This window comes from Protobothrops mucrosquamatus, unplaced genomic scaffold (assembly GCF_001527695.2).
Source record: "Protobothrops mucrosquamatus isolate PMUCROS unplaced genomic scaffold, P.Mucros_1.0 scaffold990, whole genome shotgun sequence".
Classification (NCBI taxonomy): domain Eukaryota; kingdom Metazoa; phylum Chordata; class Lepidosauria; order Squamata; family Viperidae; genus Protobothrops; species Protobothrops mucrosquamatus.
Window position 1 is genome coordinate 38441 of NW_015387229.1, and position 17045 is coordinate 55485.

General features: G+C 40.0%; 1 protein-coding gene across 1 annotated transcript in view; it reads right to left on the bottom strand.

Moving 5' to 3' along the window:
- Positions 1–972: 972 nt before the first annotated feature.
- Positions 973–17045, bottom strand: part of LMAN1 (lectin, mannose binding 1) — a 25312-nt gene continuing 9239 nt past the window's right edge. The window contains exons 7-13 of the mRNA XM_015819794.1: positions 16131–16189; positions 14423–14555; positions 10925–11118; positions 10745–10815; positions 8131–8287; positions 4770–4891; positions 973–2699 (exon numbers count right to left, since the gene is read on the bottom strand). Coding sequence (XP_015675280.1) covers positions 2663–2699; positions 4770–4891; positions 8131–8287; positions 10745–10815; positions 10925–11118; positions 14423–14555; positions 16131–16189 — 773 coding nt within the window. The 3' untranslated portion in view covers positions 973–2662. The remainder of the gene's footprint in view (positions 2700–4769; positions 4892–8130; positions 8288–10744; positions 10816–10924; positions 11119–14422; positions 14556–16130; positions 16190–17045) is intronic.

Here is a 17045-nt window from a genome sequence, read left to right on the forward strand (position 1 = left end):
GGCAAGATTTTTTAGAACTGGTTTGCCATGGTCTCCTCCTTCTTCAGGGTGACTGGCTCAGTACCCAAGGAGAGACTAGAACTCAAAGCCTATGCCTTATAGCAGGGGTGTCAAATTGCCGGTCCGCGGGCTGGATGTGTCACGAGGAAGCCACACCCACCCCAGCTCCGGCAAGGGGGAAAAAGTCATGATACGTCATGACACATGACGCGGCAAGTTTGTCACCCCTGCTGTATAGCAACAGCAATAAGACTTATATACTGCTTCACATTGCTTTACAGCCCTCTCTAAGTGGTTTACAATGTCAGCATATTGTCCCCAACAATCTGGGTCCTCACTTCACCGACCTCGGAAGGATGGAAGGCTGAGTTAACCTTGAGCCAGTGAGACTCAAACTGCCAAGCTGCTGACTCAGCAGTAGCAGCCTGCAGTACTGCATTCTAACCACTGCACCACCAATGCTTATCCACTATCCCAGGGGTAGGCAACCTCGGCTCTTTTATGACTCATGGACTTCAACTCCCAGAATTCCTGAGTCAGCTATGCTGACTCAGGAATTCTGGGAGTTGAAGTCTATGAGTCATAAAAGAGCCGAGGTTGCCTACCCCTGCACTATCCCAAACTGTCCCTCTTCTATCATTATTCATTATGGACCTGTAAAATAATTAAAACTACAGACAGGTAATAAAATGTGCATTATATTACTACCAAAATTCAAAATGAGACTAGAAATGTTTCATTATATGCCACACGAAACTATACATGTGTGAAAATGCAAGTTATGTTGTAATAACCTTTCACAAGTATGTGCATTTCATGTATTTGTGAGGGCTTCAGGGACCTTATATTGAAATCTGTTCACTTGCTGGGGAACTACCGGTAATTACTGTTGGGATATTAGCTCAAGTCTAACAATGTTTCTGAGTACAGCTTTACTGTATTTTACCCTCTGAACACAAGATACAATACCACTGATTGCTTCAATATTTTAATTCTCAGCTGGGTAGATTCACATTGTGTTGAAAGAAAATATAGATGTTTATCTACAAGATTTGCATCATGATCCAAGCATATTCCAAAGAAAAATAATGCAACAGAATCCACTTTTTTCTGCACAAAAGAAAGCAGTGTCTTCTTTCATGAAAACTCTAATCGCACAAACCCTTGATTTAGTAGACCATTTTTACAACATACATTTGGTTTTAATTTGTCCAAGGCACCTGTAAAAATATTTGCTGGTGTGAAATAGAATGATTTGGGTTGAGAAAAATAAAGTCTGCTTATTTGTCCTCAACTGTGAGTTGTAGGAAGGTATTCTTTAGTTACTTGTTTTTCAAAACTTGGTGGAAAACGTCCTGTTTATGAATCCTAACATAACGCTGCCAAAATCTTTAAAGGGAGAGAATTGCATAGATTTGTTCTGTTTCTCAAAACTGCAAACAATGCCATCAAAATATGTAATACTGGATACAATGAACATTGCTCACCTTTTAATATTTTAAGTTTAGAGGAATTTGAGCACTTGGCAATTTGGGAAAACTATTCTATTAGGATTTCTACGTGCGTAAAAATGAAGTTTCAAGTCAATACTATATAGGCAAAATGCAGGGCAGAGTAAAATCACATTGGCTGTTCTGGAACAACCTTAAGAAGGATTACATAATTAGTGGCTAAGACTTAAGAATACTTGAGAATGAAGAACAATACTGGTTCAACAAAAGCAGAACAAGCCTGAATTTTTTTTTAACAATGCCATCAGTGTCTACACACAATATCCCTGGTTTGGAGAGGACCACTTTGAAGAACACAATGCAAGGTCGGTTTGATTTTTAACATTCAATGATACATTTTGAAGATCACTGCTGTCTCATATTCTCTCCCAAGTCAGATGACTTTCAAGATCATGCAAGCTAGGATCTCTTCGTTGAAGAGAGTTTAAAAAACACTTTTACAAAAGTTATGATCGATGTGAATACAATGAATACAAATAACTGTATCAAAACATGCTAAAAAGAGCTTGTTCCCGCCTACCTTTTTCTATACAGAAAAATTGCACCATTAAGAACTGAGCTGTTCTACAAACTTCCTCATTCCATATTCCTGCTTGTCACTGTTTCAACAGATTTTTTTTTTAAAGTTGAATCGGCAATATCTAACTCTGCTTATCTAATGCTGCCCACAAGGTTACATGATTTTTATTTTTATTTTTTTGTAAACTCTTATAGCTTTAAAGGGGAATGCAGTTTCAGAACCTCAATGCCTGCTTGCCTGCCTGCTTCCCCTCTTCTCTGAGACATACAACAAATATTATACAGCAAGTCTTTCTGCCTTCCATGATCTCCCCAAATAAGGATGTAAAAATAAGTGTGAGATATACTCCTGGGCCAAGACCCTACTTGGGATGTATTTTGACAATGAAGTAAAGTTTTTTTCCCCCCATCGACCCATCTCTCCTGGATACTCAAAAGACAGAATTTACCTCTTTTCTGCCTTGGAATCTGTCCATTTTATTACACCGCAATCCATAATTCACGGTACTTGATTAAAAAAGAACTCAATAATTTAAAATATTGAAGCATTTTCAACACTAAGGATTCCTTCCCTCCTCTCCAACTAGTGCAATGCTTTCCATGCACCTCTGGAATGCACAACAGAGGGGCCATCAAAAGAACTTCTTTGCGGCTGCTTCTTGCTGACTCCTGCAGACACAACAGACAGATAAATCCATTAGCTCAACTGACTTTAGAAAGCTTTTTGTCTGTCTCAATAAGGCAGTGACTCTTTCAGAACCAGGAATGCTCTGGAATTCGGAGGCGGCGGCCGGGCAGCCCCTCCATAAGCTTCTTGGGCTGAACGTGGCTTTTTTAGTACTTTAATCTAAAATAATTAAGCTCACTACAGTCGTCAAAGTCTCCAAACCAACTTAGGCTAACTACTGAAATAAGATTAACAATTGCTTCAGATCACAGCGAAGTGACTGACAGAAGCCGAGCCATTTAGACCAATATTATTTCCCACAAAATACCTTGTAGTGAGAAACTAATTAGACTGATGTAGAAGGCTAAGAGCACAGTGGTTCACATGGGTAGGATGCTGGGTTGGGAGGTTAGTGAGCCTGTGTTCGAGAGCTGAGTGTTGCTGTGGAACAGGGTGAGCTCCTGTCCTTCGTTCCAGCTCCTGCCGGGAATATGAAAAGAGCTCCCAACTGGGTGCCCCCTGGACAACGGCTAATGCTTTCAACCCGGAAGCACCTCAATGCTTAAGACACAAGTGCGATGCGACAAAGAAGGAACACGCTCTATCTGTTTTATGTTGCAAAAGGAAAATACCTCATGAAACGGACAGGAAAAGATGTTGTTTAATTTTTCCTTGCAGGTGTTTGCAAAAACTTATTTAGTTGCCGGTAGAAGAGAGTATTTGTAGCTGAGGGATGAACTGTGGGGTCCTCGGTGTTCTCAGAGGACCCCACAATAAAACATCTGTTTTCTTGCAGATGTTTTATTACACAACTAAATTACCTACTTGGGTAATGAAGCATCTGTAAGAAAACAGCCAAGCTCAGAGAGCACCAAGGACCCCACAGTTCTTGCATTACACATTTCTACTTCAATCTTTCCTCAAGGAGCGCTAGGCAGCTTATTTAATATTTTGTCCTCTCAGTTTTATTCACATAACAATATTATAGTGAAAGCTATGTTGAGAAAGATTTGCTTCCTCACCCGGTCTTTTACACAGACCCCCTTGGATCCAATTTCAGCTTATTCAGTTCAACCCTCCCCAATCAGGAGCCCCTCCCAACTCTGACTCCATATTTAAGACTCATGAAAGGAGAGGAGGGGAGGGAGAAACGCAAACACTTATGCCAGTGATGGCGAACCTTTTAGAGACCGAGTGCCCAAACTGCAACCCAAAACCCACTTATGCATCGTCGGGTGCCGGGTGGGTGTGGCCCATTGGGTGGGTGTGGCCCATTGGGTGGGCGTGGCTGCGGTGGTAACAGCAGACTGGGTGGGACTAAAAAGTTCAATCAATCAATTCCAACTTTGCAAGATCTTTTTTTTCCCCGCGAGTTGAAATTGGCTGATTGATTGAACCTTTTTTTTGTACACGGCGGCGGAGGCCTAAAGCGAAAAGGTTTTATAAAACCCAGCTGAAGGCCTAGGACTGGGGTGACAGTGCATGTGCCCACAGAGAGGGCTCTGAGTGCCGCCTCTGGCACCCGTGCCATAGGTTTACCACCACTGACTTATGCATTTCCATGACAGCAAAAGACGTGTATTCCAGGGCTTAAAATCTTGTCCACCCTGTCCCTTTTTCTATATTCTTGTGAATGCCGATTTCAAAAGACTGCTGAAGCGTGTGAGAACCAAGTATTTCCTCAGTGACGGTTCTTTTTGTAAGTTCCCCAGAAGTGTGGGCTTTAAAATGTTTAGCAAAAAGACCAAAAGGGATCCTAAGTAGTTACATCTGACAGTGAGAATGTGAATTATAAACTTTTTAAAAAAAATATTGAAAAATTGAAAATTCCTAAGCATTTTTATATAGCAAAAACTCCACAAACATAATGGCAAAAGTGCGTTTGTGCCAAGGACCGGCATCTTAAATCCACTGGTGTCTCTCTCTTGTGTTTCTTAAAATTTAGTTTTTTGTGCCTCGTAAATTTTTAGCGTTTGCTCAGAACAGACAGGTTCATTTCTAAGCCATTCATTCAGTTCTATTCCTCAGGGTCATCATCCCTGTTTGCAACGTGTGTTCAAGTTGACACTTACCTGTACATGATGTAACCAATAAAGAGTAGCGTCTGGATTGCTACAAATACAAAGAAGTGCGTTGTCGATAAACATGATGGAAATTGTGGCAACTCTGGACATTTAGGTTTTTCATTTGATGGCTGAAAAACAAACAAGACGATGATATGATTTTTCAACAAGCCGAACCGATGAGTGTACTCAAAATCATTTTGATGGCTGTGCACGCATGCTTTAAAACATGTTGTGTGTGTTTGTGTGTTTTAAAAACCCCACGAAAGAAAAGTCCAGGCAGTACTTTTGGAGTACCACTATATTGTATTTATTTATTTTTATCCCTTTATTATTGTTATAAATAACTCAAGGTGGCAAAAATACCTAATATTTCTTCCTCTTCCTATTTTCCACATGACAACCCTGTGAGGTGGGTTGGACTGAGAGTGAGTGACTGGCCCAAAGTCACCCAGCCGGTTTTCATGCCTAAGGCAGGACTAGAACTCACAGGTTCCTGGTCTCTAGCCTGGTGCTTTAATCATAAGACCAAACTGGTTTAAACCATGCACTGTAAACTATACACTAGTCCACGGGTAGGCAACCTTGGCTCTTTTATGACTCGTGGACTTCAACTCCCAGAATTCCTGAGCCAGGGTAGTCCACGAGTCATAAAAGAGCCAAGGTTGCCTACCCCTGCACTAGTCCAAACTATAGTGCTGGTTCCCTGTTGCCCCTTCTCTAGTATTACTGCTGCCTTTCCCTTCCCCAAGAAAAGCTGTTTGTGGAGAATTTGCTTTATCAGTATTCAAGGCCAGGAAAGGGCAGCTATAAGGAGATGTAGCAGCAGATCATAAATCTCAGTCCTTGCCCTATTACTGTATGTGAGATTCTGTCTCTGGCCCAAAATCATTAAAGATGCCAATTTATCAAGTTGTAGACAGGCTTCTCATTAGGTCAAAAGGATTTAATAGATTTACCACAGAAAACCCATAAAAGCCATGAAATTGTTTTGGACAGCTTTTTTTTTCCAGGCCAAGGGCTTTTGAGTGATGTGATAAGGACTAATATTCCAAGCACAGACCAGGCAAAGAAATGCTTAAGGCCGGAATAAAGCTTTCATTTAGCTTTAATTTAAAATCATTAAATACTGAGGTGAATACTCCCTTCTGGTAGATTACAAATTATAAGTTAACTTCAAGTGCAGGTAGTCTTCATTTAATGAACCTAACTGGAATGGCAATCCCTTCACTAAGTGATGTGGTTGTTAAGCAAAATCCCATGAGACTTTCTGGTAGATTACAAATTGTAAGTTAACATCAAGTGCAGGTAGTCTTCATTTAATGAACCTAACTGGGATGGCAATTCCTTCACTAAGTGATGTGGTCATCAAGCAAAATCCCATGAGACTGCTCAGCTTAGAGTGGCAGTTCCAGCAATCCCAGTTCCTGTCACCAAGTGAAGCCAAAGCAAGGATCAACCTGGATCCAAACTGTTCTTGGAAGAAGGAACTCCCTTCATTTCAACTCCTCCATCCGCCTCTCTCCCATCATCTTTGTTGTTTTCGCTGCCTGCTTACCCCTTGCTACCAGCTCTGCCCACCTCTTCCCATCACCACTGTACCCGCTGCATTGTGTGCCACACTGTACCGTTCTTTCACGTGGCCTTCTTTTGTGCCAGTGCAACCAGGGGCTTCTCTAATGGGCTAGAAGGGACTGCACTGGTACAAATGAAGTGCCCTTCCACCCAGGGCCTTTTTTTGTGAAAGGTCTTTGGTGAGGTGCAAATGGAGGCCCTGGCCAGCATGCAAGAGAAGTCTTGGCTGCACTGGAGCAAAAGAAGGTTGTGTGAAAGAAGGTTCTGAGTGTTACAGTAGTAGTGTGCAATGTGGCATTGCTGGATGGCGGGAATAGTTGGCAGAAGCAGGTAGGCAGATAACCAAATGCGGTCATAAGTGAAGGATGTTGGCAAGAGATTGGCCAAGCCAGGGAGGAGTCAAATGGGGAATTAATCTGGAATTCCTATGTGGGCACAAGAGGGTGAAGTCTACCCCCTCCCTTGAATGCCATTGAACCTTATCTAGTTTTATCCAGGTATAAAACCATCAGTTTGAGAAGATTCCTGTGTTATAGGCTTGAGCAATAAAATGGTTATTTGAAGTCTTCCTGTGTGGCTATGGTCGTTTGGGCCTGGCAGGTTGGCCCACATTTATGCTATCGTGGGCATGTTTTAATAACAGGAATTTTGAGGACTGATTGCAATGGCAGGATTTGAGGAACGCCGGTAAATCCTTTCATTCAACTTCAAATGGTTGCTAAACAAATGGATGTTAAGTGAGGATTATCTATATTGCAGAGGTTCTGGGGTGGTCCCTGGACTTTGGAAGTTTAGGTTTCCTCCATGAAAAAAAATAATTCAAATATGCTCAAACTTATTGCCATTTGAAGAGTGGAGTTTTATTATCTGAATACTGATGAATAAAAATATTAGACTTCATCTGGCCATTTTATATGGAAGCCCTTTCTCAGATTCCAACATAGGGAAGCATTTGGGACACAGTGAACAGACTCACTGGAGCATCCGCAGAGGAGATCGGAAAAGTCAAGACATAACTGCAACCATGTAATTAAAGTCCTCTGCCATTTTTACAATTACAGTAGTGGCCAAAATTGTGGAAACCTTTTGGGAAAGGTGTATTTTTGAGGTTTGATGGCTAATAACACCACTTTTTCTTTGGAGTAGTACCATAAAATTATATATCAATGGAAAGATAATTTAATCAAGAATATAATGCAACAAAGTTTGTTCAGTTATCTGTACTGTATTCTATGAAAAGTTATAGCCAAATCACCAGAAAAAGGAAGCACAACTTGCTTAGGTTAATATCAGGTAGCTTGCCTTCATCTAATTGTAGCCAATGAGCACGAGTATTTAGACAGCCAATCAGTGTCATCTTGTTTTGGCAATGAGCCAATCAGATCACAGTAAGGATTCAGTTATTGATGTCTTATATTAAAGCTGAGAGGAGGACATTTGCCAGTGTGTTATGTGATCACTATCAAGTTGGTTGGGGTTTTTTTGTGTTCTTTCATTTAGTGAGCTTGTAAAATGTAATAAAATTAAAGTAATGGTGCAAAGAGTTGACTGGTTGCCCAGAAAGTGATGTAAAATAGTATTATTAAGTGAACTACATTATAAAGAAATTAGAAGAAAAATTGGTGGAAACTTAATCAAAGGTGGCATTTCTACTGTACACTTTTTCCAAAAGGTTTCCACTATTTTGGCCACTAGTGTAAAAGGGGGCAGGGTTTTGCAGTCTCAGCCATCATGTTGACCTTTGGGGACACCTCCCCCCCCCCAAAAAAAGTAGGACAAAAATAGCAATAGATACCATGTTCCTCTGGACTAAATGTTCAATATCCCTCTTTACGACATGGAGATGTTCCTTAATATCATTGAAATGCTGGGTAGTTTCGTAGACCCCACCAGAGGAACCTGGGTGGTGCTGAAGGCCACTGACTAGCCGCAGGGTTTCCCCCATGGAATTTCTGGAAAGAGAGTCAAGGACGCTCACGTTAGAGAAGCCATTTGATGCACCTGAACTTTTAAAATAAACATTGTTTGTTATGACACTGTATGATGATAATTACACTTTCTGTAACAAAATATACTGCTATTGTGCAAGAATTCGATCATTTATCAAGTCATTAACCTGAGGCCATTTCATGTACTTTCCATAAGTTTTAATGACTCTATGAAAATTTATAATCAGGGTAAGTATCATTTTTCTTTAAAAAAAACATGGAGAAAAATGATTTCAAGGAAATTGTTTTGATTTGTAGACGTAAATATGTCATTTTTTAAAACCTCAAGACGTAAATAGTTTAAAAGTCCCAGCGAGTTTGTGACAAAAGATACACACTGGAAAAATTAAAAGCAATTTAAGCTACGCCTAGCTTTTCGTTATCTAAATTATCATGATCACCCAATGATGTGGCATTTTGCTTCTCTGGCCTTCAGCTTCATCCCTGGATTTTATCATTCATTTTCTCCCCAAAAGGCAAGTGATCAAGTTTAAAAAAAAAAAAAATCACTATGGGCACAATTAGCATATTTGACATTGAAGCAGGGACTTTTCCATTTGAATTGATCCATTAGAATTGAAAGCTCTAGCAAGAGCTTTATTGTTAGATTTCTCAGACTAAATAACCAGGGACACCTTTTAAAATTTGCAACACAAAAATATGCAGGGACAAAATGACAAGAGTGTGTGCTTTGGTACACAATATTATTTAAAACTGTTTCTATGAGTTGCTTAGGTTGCCTAGGATCCAGCAATTGTTGAAAACGTCAGAGGAAAACTCATCTTCCCCAATCTGACTAGAGTGCTGGAAAAACTGCAGCTGTATTACTCTGAATCTGATGGGGAGAATGTGATTTATATGGAGACAGCAGTATTTTTGTGTAACAAATGGTACCCAGCTGCAGACCACACTTGCATGTTCAGCATTAAATACTGCTGGTCATGTAATACAATTTACCAGCCAACCCTTGTCCCACTGGGTCATCATTTCAGAGGTAGTTCCTAAATAAAAAAATTGTGAGTTGAATTTGACTCTTTGCAGGAAGCTGGCAGGGAGTATTAGCATTCCCTTCCTTCCTTCCTTTCCTTCCCCCTTCTCCTTTCCTTTTCCCTGCTCTCTCTCCTCCCCCAGTCTCTCTTTGTGAAATCACTGCTCAGAAAGTCCTCACTTATTTTCCACAGCATAAAATTCACACTCTTGGAAGGAAAAAATACATGCTCTGTGTCAATGCTGATGTTCTTGCTTTGACAACAGATGGAAATGCAACCATTTTACTCTTTTGCTTTTAGAGTTAGTTGATGCTGGGAGGGGGAATGTGGATGAGAGTCCAGTTAGTCATAACAATAATAACTCAGCCATGGGAATCCAAGGTTATTGCGCCCAGAGTTGATAAAGATTTGGAGGGCTGGGGAGAAAGTCCTTGCTTCAAGCTAATTGGGGAATGTGATATACGACTGTTAATTGGAGGAGGGAATTGTGCTTTGTTACTTTGTGCTCAGGGGAGGGGAATTCAGTTTTTGGCTTTAACTATGTAGTGCCGATACTTTGTTTCTCGAATAAAAGATTCTTTAAGGTAAACAATGCTTCGAAGTTCTTTTGAAGAGTTTCATCTGTCGGAACCTTGACACTCTGACTATATCCATAAAATAAAACTAGTATAAAATAGCCAGAGGAACTGCTTGCTGGACAAGCACTCCAAAATACAACAGCTCAGGAGCCATCTTTTCTTCTGCAAGGAACCCAGAACTTAATCAAATCCTTATCTCAACCTCTCCTCCAACTTCAATAAACTTCATCCTACAGATGTTCTGCTGCAAAGATGGTAGATCTCACAGGCTCCTATCCTCCTTTCACTCCATCATAATCTTCTATATAAATAAAAATGTAAATGTTTGTTTGTTCAAAATCTTAAATCTCCGAAAGTTCTTCACCAATTGCTTTGAAATTTTGACACAACGTTGCATTTGAATACGCGCGTTTTTATATACCTACTATTATATAGATGTCACACCTGTGACAGGTAAAAACATGCTTTTTTTGAAAAACAGCGCCATCTGTTGGATGTAAAAGCAACACACGCTACGATTTTACGATTCCATTACCAGACTGAGCCACAGCAACGCGTGGCCGGGTACAGCTAGTAAGTTATATGACTGTTTACTCAAGCACTGCGATAAGGACCTCAAATGTATTTGCTACATTAGTAACACTAAGAGTCATTAAAAAAAAAACTGTATATGGATAAGCCATCTAAGAATAAACAGAAATTGTGGAGTTTCAATGAACAAAAAGAAAGGGTTTCCTTTGGAGCTGTTCTACTTATTATAGTAGTTCACACCTCAACAATAATCTTATATAATAATGTGAAACCTCTATTGGACATAAGCTGGGATGTTATCATTTCCACATATGAATTCTTACTTCATTTCCCCAACTTTTCTCAGAACCTCTTCTTGAGTTTTTACGATATTGTCAAGTTCTAACTGGGGAGCCTGTAATTTAAAAACAAAAAAGAAACAGAGAATAAAACTGTTACTGAAAAGGACAAAACCGGCAAAATACAGAATTGTGACATGAGTAACATATGCACCAACAATATACCTGCCCTTGATGGCCAGGGACATTTGACCCTTTTTTGGAAATCTCTTCTGTTACCGCAGAGACGTATCTTCTCTGTTCATCCAGAATCGTGTCTAATTGCCTGTTGAGCTGTTTTATTTCCAGATGAATTCTATTTTGGCCTTCGAAGATCTGTCTCAGCTCACGATCACTCACCGTCTCAAAGATATCGTCCACTTAAAACACACACACACACACAAGAATTAGGAGGGCATGTCTGCCATTGGTTTACATATTTACAATTGAAAGAAAGATTTAAACTAGGTAAAAAGAGTCACGGATTTGACTTTGTTAAAAGGAAATTTCACTGTGTGGTAGTGATGAACATATTATTGCTAAGGTCTATAAAATGTTATTGAAATTGAATTTGGAAAGTGAACATGTAAAAGCACTGTATGATTCAGTGGGCAAGGAATTTTGCATATAATGTATATTATTATTATTATTATTATTAAATTAAACATGGGGCGGGAAGAGGAGTATCCTGAGTCCCGCCGATTGTCGGAGTATTTTTGGTGTTATGTTATTATGTTATTATAGATATAATTTTTGGCTTAATTATCCTTTATAAATTCTTCCGGTTAGTAATTTTAATGGGAATTTTAACGGGAATTTTTTGGGGCGATTTTTTCCCTATGCTTGAACAATGGGAGAATATGTGGATGAAAGGTTTAAAATTTACATTACATTACAATTTAAAAGCAAATATTTTACAAGATGATGTATCGCTGGTATTTAGCACCAGACACATTATCCAGAGTGTATAAAGGTATTTCGAATGAATGTTGGAAATGTAAATGTAAAGAAGGGACCTTTTATCATTTATGTGTTAAAGCAAAGAAATATTAGAGTAGGATCCATACTCTAATACAGAAAGTTCTTAAAATGAACATAAAGATAAAACCAGAAATTTTTCCTTTAATGGAAAAATTAATGGGTTTAATGGAAAAAGACTTGGGGGGAAAATGGAACTTTGATGTTATATATGTTGATGGCAGCAAGACTAATTTATGCACAAAAACGGAAGGACATTTCAATCCCCACAATGGACAAATGGCTGCAAAAGTTGATGGAGTTAGCAGATATGGCTAAACCAACTGCTTCGATCAAAGAAAAAAAAAACCAAGCTCCTTCTGGACTTTTGTACTTAAGGTGGAAAAAAAATGAAACTTTGATTTTGGGTTTTACTGATTAGATTTGTAGTTATAGAAACGGCTAGTTTATACTAGTATATTAAAGTTAAAAAATGATGTTTGATGTTACTGTTTTATTCTACTGCACCAGAGGGAGTCGGAAGTCAATGCCCCCCCCCTTCTTTTCTACACTTCTCCTTTCCCTCCGCTATTTTTCCTACTATTGGCTTTTGCATTTTTGCATTTTATATTACAAAATCATAAAAACAGAAAAAAAACCCCACACAAGTGGGACATTCTGGTGGGTCAAATAGTTCCAACATAACTGCATTTAAGCATATGCTTAACCACTTGCTCTATTTTGACGGAATTTAACTAAGACATTCTCAGTAAGACACACAAGTCAGAGGGAAACACAAAAACAGTTCTAAATAAGACCTGTCTACTTGTGATGTTTCATTAATAGCATAGGCCTATATCAGGGGTAGGCAACCTTGGCTCTTTTATGACTCGTGGACTTCAACTCCCAGAATTCCTGAGCCAGCTATGGTTGCCTACCCCTGGCCTATATTAATCTGTGCCTGAAGTAACTCCCATTTAGGAGTCTCAGTGAAGTTAACAGGGCATAACGTCCAAGTGAGTGGATGCAGAATTTCAGTCTCAAAGGAGAGGTGAGTTTGCAAGACAAAGCCGGGGAATCTGAAGGAACTATTTTGAGTTTACAAATTGTATTGATTTATCAAAATATAAAATACAAAACATACAAAAAAAATAAAGATAATGGAAAAATAAGGAGGGAAAAGGGGAGGTAGAAAAATGTGCAGGGCAGAAGGAAAAAGAAAAAAAAGCATTGATTTCCGACTCCTTTTGGTGCAGTATAATATGGTAGTTGTCAACGCTGTGACAATGGATGTCAACGCTCTGACAATTGAGAATCAGCAGCCATTTTACTTTTGCTTTTAACGTGCTTTTTCTCTTCTTTTAGAGTTCAGATGTAGAAAGAGGGGTGGGGTAAATGCCTGAGGGTTTAGCTAGTAGCCATAACAATGTAGAAGTGTGAGAACTCAAGGACGTGTTCTGATAAGGTTTTGGCGGGCTGAAGGGCTGGAGAGAAAAGCCTGTGTTTTGTGTTAATGTGAATGTGATTTATGACAGCCTGTGTGGGGAGGGAATTGCAATTTGTTACTTTGTATCTGGCCTTTGAACTATGGTGCTGGAGAAGACTCCTGTGAGTCCCCTGGACTGCAAGGCGATCAAACCAGTCAGTCCCAGAGGAGATCAACCCTGACTGCTCTTTAGAAGGCCAGATCCTGAAGCTGAAACTCAAATACTTTGGCCACCTAATGAGAAGGAAGGACTCACTGGAGAAGAGCCTAATGCTGGGAAAGACTGAGGGCAAGAGAAGAAGGGGACGACAGAGAATGCCGATACTTTGTCTCCTAATAAAATGTTCTTTAAGGAAGAATTCTTGCCTTGAAGTTCTTTTACTGGTTTCATCTATCGGAACCATGACAGTAGTAACTTAAGACCTCAATTTTTTACTTTTGTATAATAATATATACGAGCCATTTCTATAACATCAAACCTATCTAACTGGCAAAACCCAAAGTCAAAGTTTCATTTTTTTCCCCACCACAAGCACAAAGTCCATAAGTGGTTTCCAAGGGGAGTCTGATAGAACAATTGATAACAGCAAGCAACTTAGACTCTTCTCATCTTTTAAACCAGTTTTAAGATGCTGCATTATAAAAAGAGAAAATAAAGTCGCAAATTGGCAAAGGTAAACTCGCAGTTTCTGTGGGTCTGAAGGCTGCACTAATTTTTCATGACATGTTAAAGGCCACAATCTGAAAATAGGCAAAAGCCATATCCATTTTCAGAAGGGTTAAACCCCTTCCCCTGCAATCCCCCAAAAATCCAAAATTAAGCAAAAGGGACCTTTTTGGTCACACTTGTGGGGAGGGAGGGGTTTTGGAAGCAACCAAAATATGCTTTGGAGCAGTGTAAGTTCCCCTGCTGTGTAGTTTACCTACATGCTAAAGGAATTGATGCGTATAGCAGACTGAATGCATTGCAAACCAAAGATCATTTATTCATTTTCCCTCTGGACTCTACTGTGAAAATCATAGATCTACAAGATCCTCTAGTCCAGGGGTCCTCAACCTTGGCAACTTTAAGACTTGTGGACTTCAACTCCCAGAATTCCACAAGTCTTAAAGTTGCCAAGGTTGGAAACCCCTGCTCTAGTCATTCTCATATGGACTGTCTAGCCAGGAACCTTGTTTGCCAACAGACCAGAAAGAATGCCTATTTAAGAAAGATAGCTTTCTATCACCTGACTACTTACTTGGCTGGCCTTGCATGTCTGGATGCTCTTTCTTAAATTCCTCCTTCTTTTTGTCCAACTCTTGCTGGAAATGCTGAAACTCTTCTTGATATTTCTCTTTCTCCTTTTCAGCAATTTCTGCATCTGGTGGAGGCTATGAAATCAATTCTGAGTAAAAAGGCATCCTGAAATTTGACAAGCACTACTGGCATCAGGCACTCGGAGTTAACATTTTGGGACGTCCAAGGAACAGTTTGAAGAAGCTGAACTGGCTGATATGCGCTACCTGACTGCCTTTATGTAAAGGGGACTATGGCTCTGTAGTCCCCGATTTTTACCTCTTATTTCCTGCCAGGCTTTATTTATCCTGTCACTTGTGAGAGAAGTCTGAAACAGGGGGCCTGCTTTACCCATGCAATTGCAGATTCTGCTGAATCAAACCAGGGTTCTTCAAACCTGGCCCTTTTATGACTTGTGGACTTCAACTCCCAGAATTCCTGAGCCAGCATGGGGGAACTATGGCCCCTTCATGACTTGAGGACTTCAACTCCCAGAATTCCTGAGCCAGCATGGGGGAAACTATGGCCCCTTCATAACTTGCAGACTTCAACTCCCAGAATTCCTGAGCCAGCATGGGGGAACTATGGCCCCTTCATGACTTGTGGACTTCAACTCCCAGAATTCCTGAGCCAGCATGGGGGAAACTATGGCCCCTTCATGACTTGCGGACTTCAACTCCCAGAATTCCTCAGCCAGTGTGCCTGCCTGAGGAATTCTGGGAGTTGAAGTCCACAAGTCATAAAAGGGCCAGGTTTGAAGACCCCTGCTCTAAACTCATGAGAAGTGTAGAGTCCTTGAGTTACAACCATAATGGAGCCTAGACATCATAGTCATTATAACTCATAATGGTCGCAAAATGGGTTGGTCACATGATTGTGCAAGTCAGCATGGTTGATATGTGAACGCTGTGGTCATTAAGCAAACCAATGCTTTGCTACGGGTGTGGTTTTGCCAAAAGCTGGAAGTTATTGATGGTTTTCAGGAAAACCATCATAAAACGTGGTCACATGACTACAGGATGCTGTAAATGAAGCCCGGTTGCCAATACCCGAAGTGCCGGAAATGAGGTCATGGAGGGATGCTGACTGTCAGAACTTTGGATCTGGGACATAATTCCCCCTCCCCCCCAGATAGGTCCATCAGAACTTCAAATGGTTGTTAAGTGACCGACTGTAAGTCAAAGACTTGTATGTATGTGCACAGAAAAGGCTCTGCTGCTTTAGCGCAAAAAAAAAACCCCAGGGCCAGCGAGGACGATGAAACAATGAGGAGAGGTCTGGGTGAAAAAAGCTTCATTCCCCTCCTTCTGGGAACATAATTATGTGCTGATTAATGCTTGAATAAGGCTAAAGCACTCCTAGTTCTAACTTTTGTTTTTGACCTCTCCAATCTTCCCAGTTTTCCTGACGTAATTAACAAAGATGGAAAGACCACAAAACATATTAAGTCTGTAATTCCATTGCAAATCTATAATTAGCCTGTTTTTTAAAGCCTTCGGCATAGTTGGTATACAACACAGTTGCAAATGACTGTCCTGTTTTATTGGGAATGCTCGCTCTGCATATTACTAAGAGTTAATTCTCAAGCACTAAAACAAAAGGAGAAACACCTTTTCTTCCAAAACCCACACTGAGCATGCAAAACAAATATATAATCCAAAGACACCTACCGTCATTTTGCCAGGCTCTGTCAACTGAAATGTCAGGAATGATAAAACATCATGGTCATCTAGATAAAAATTCAGAAATGTGTCAAGAGAATTAGTCCATATTATCCTAACTCAGTAGAATGACTTAGCAATCTAAAAGCCATCTCATTTCACGCATTATCTGGCCGGGAGCACTAAGGCCAATATTAGGAATGTTTTGTGTATGAATGTTTGTCTATGGCCAAAATTGGCAACACACCTTCATTAACTGTGGACGAATAAGACGGGATCCACATCAAATAACAGCAAGTAAACGTGAATGACTTCTCACTCCTCATTCTAGCAAGCTATGCTTTACTAACCACGTGGGAGGAAATTTATTCCTGAGGATACATACATAGATAGATAAATGTCTAAACAAGTTGTGAATATTTATCACAAGGTTGCATTGGACAAAAGGCAGAAGGTAAGATGGCAAAGGAGTTTCCTATAATTTGAGGTTCAATAAATGATTTAGCAGACCTTGTACACTGATTAAAAAATGGTTGCTCAATCACAAGGGCAGATTCTAGCTCTCTGCAGATTTAAAGGCGAATTTCAAATGCTGGTCATCCAAAACACCTTATGGTCTGGATTTCAGTCCTGGCATTTCCTTTTTGTTTGAGGAGTTAAGGTAAACATTATGGTTCAATGTTTCTTAACCTTGGCCATCTTAAGATGGCTGGACTTCAACTCCCAGAATTCCTCAGCCAGCATTGCTAGTTGGGGAATTCTAGGAGTTGAAATCCAGACATCTTAAATTGGGTAAAAGTTGAGAGACATTGCCTTTATACCAGAACACGGCTGGGTTTCAAAATATCACTGCTGCTTTGGGCTTACATTCCTCTAGATCCTCTCCTCTAGATCCATGGAACAATGAACTGGACACATTTCAAA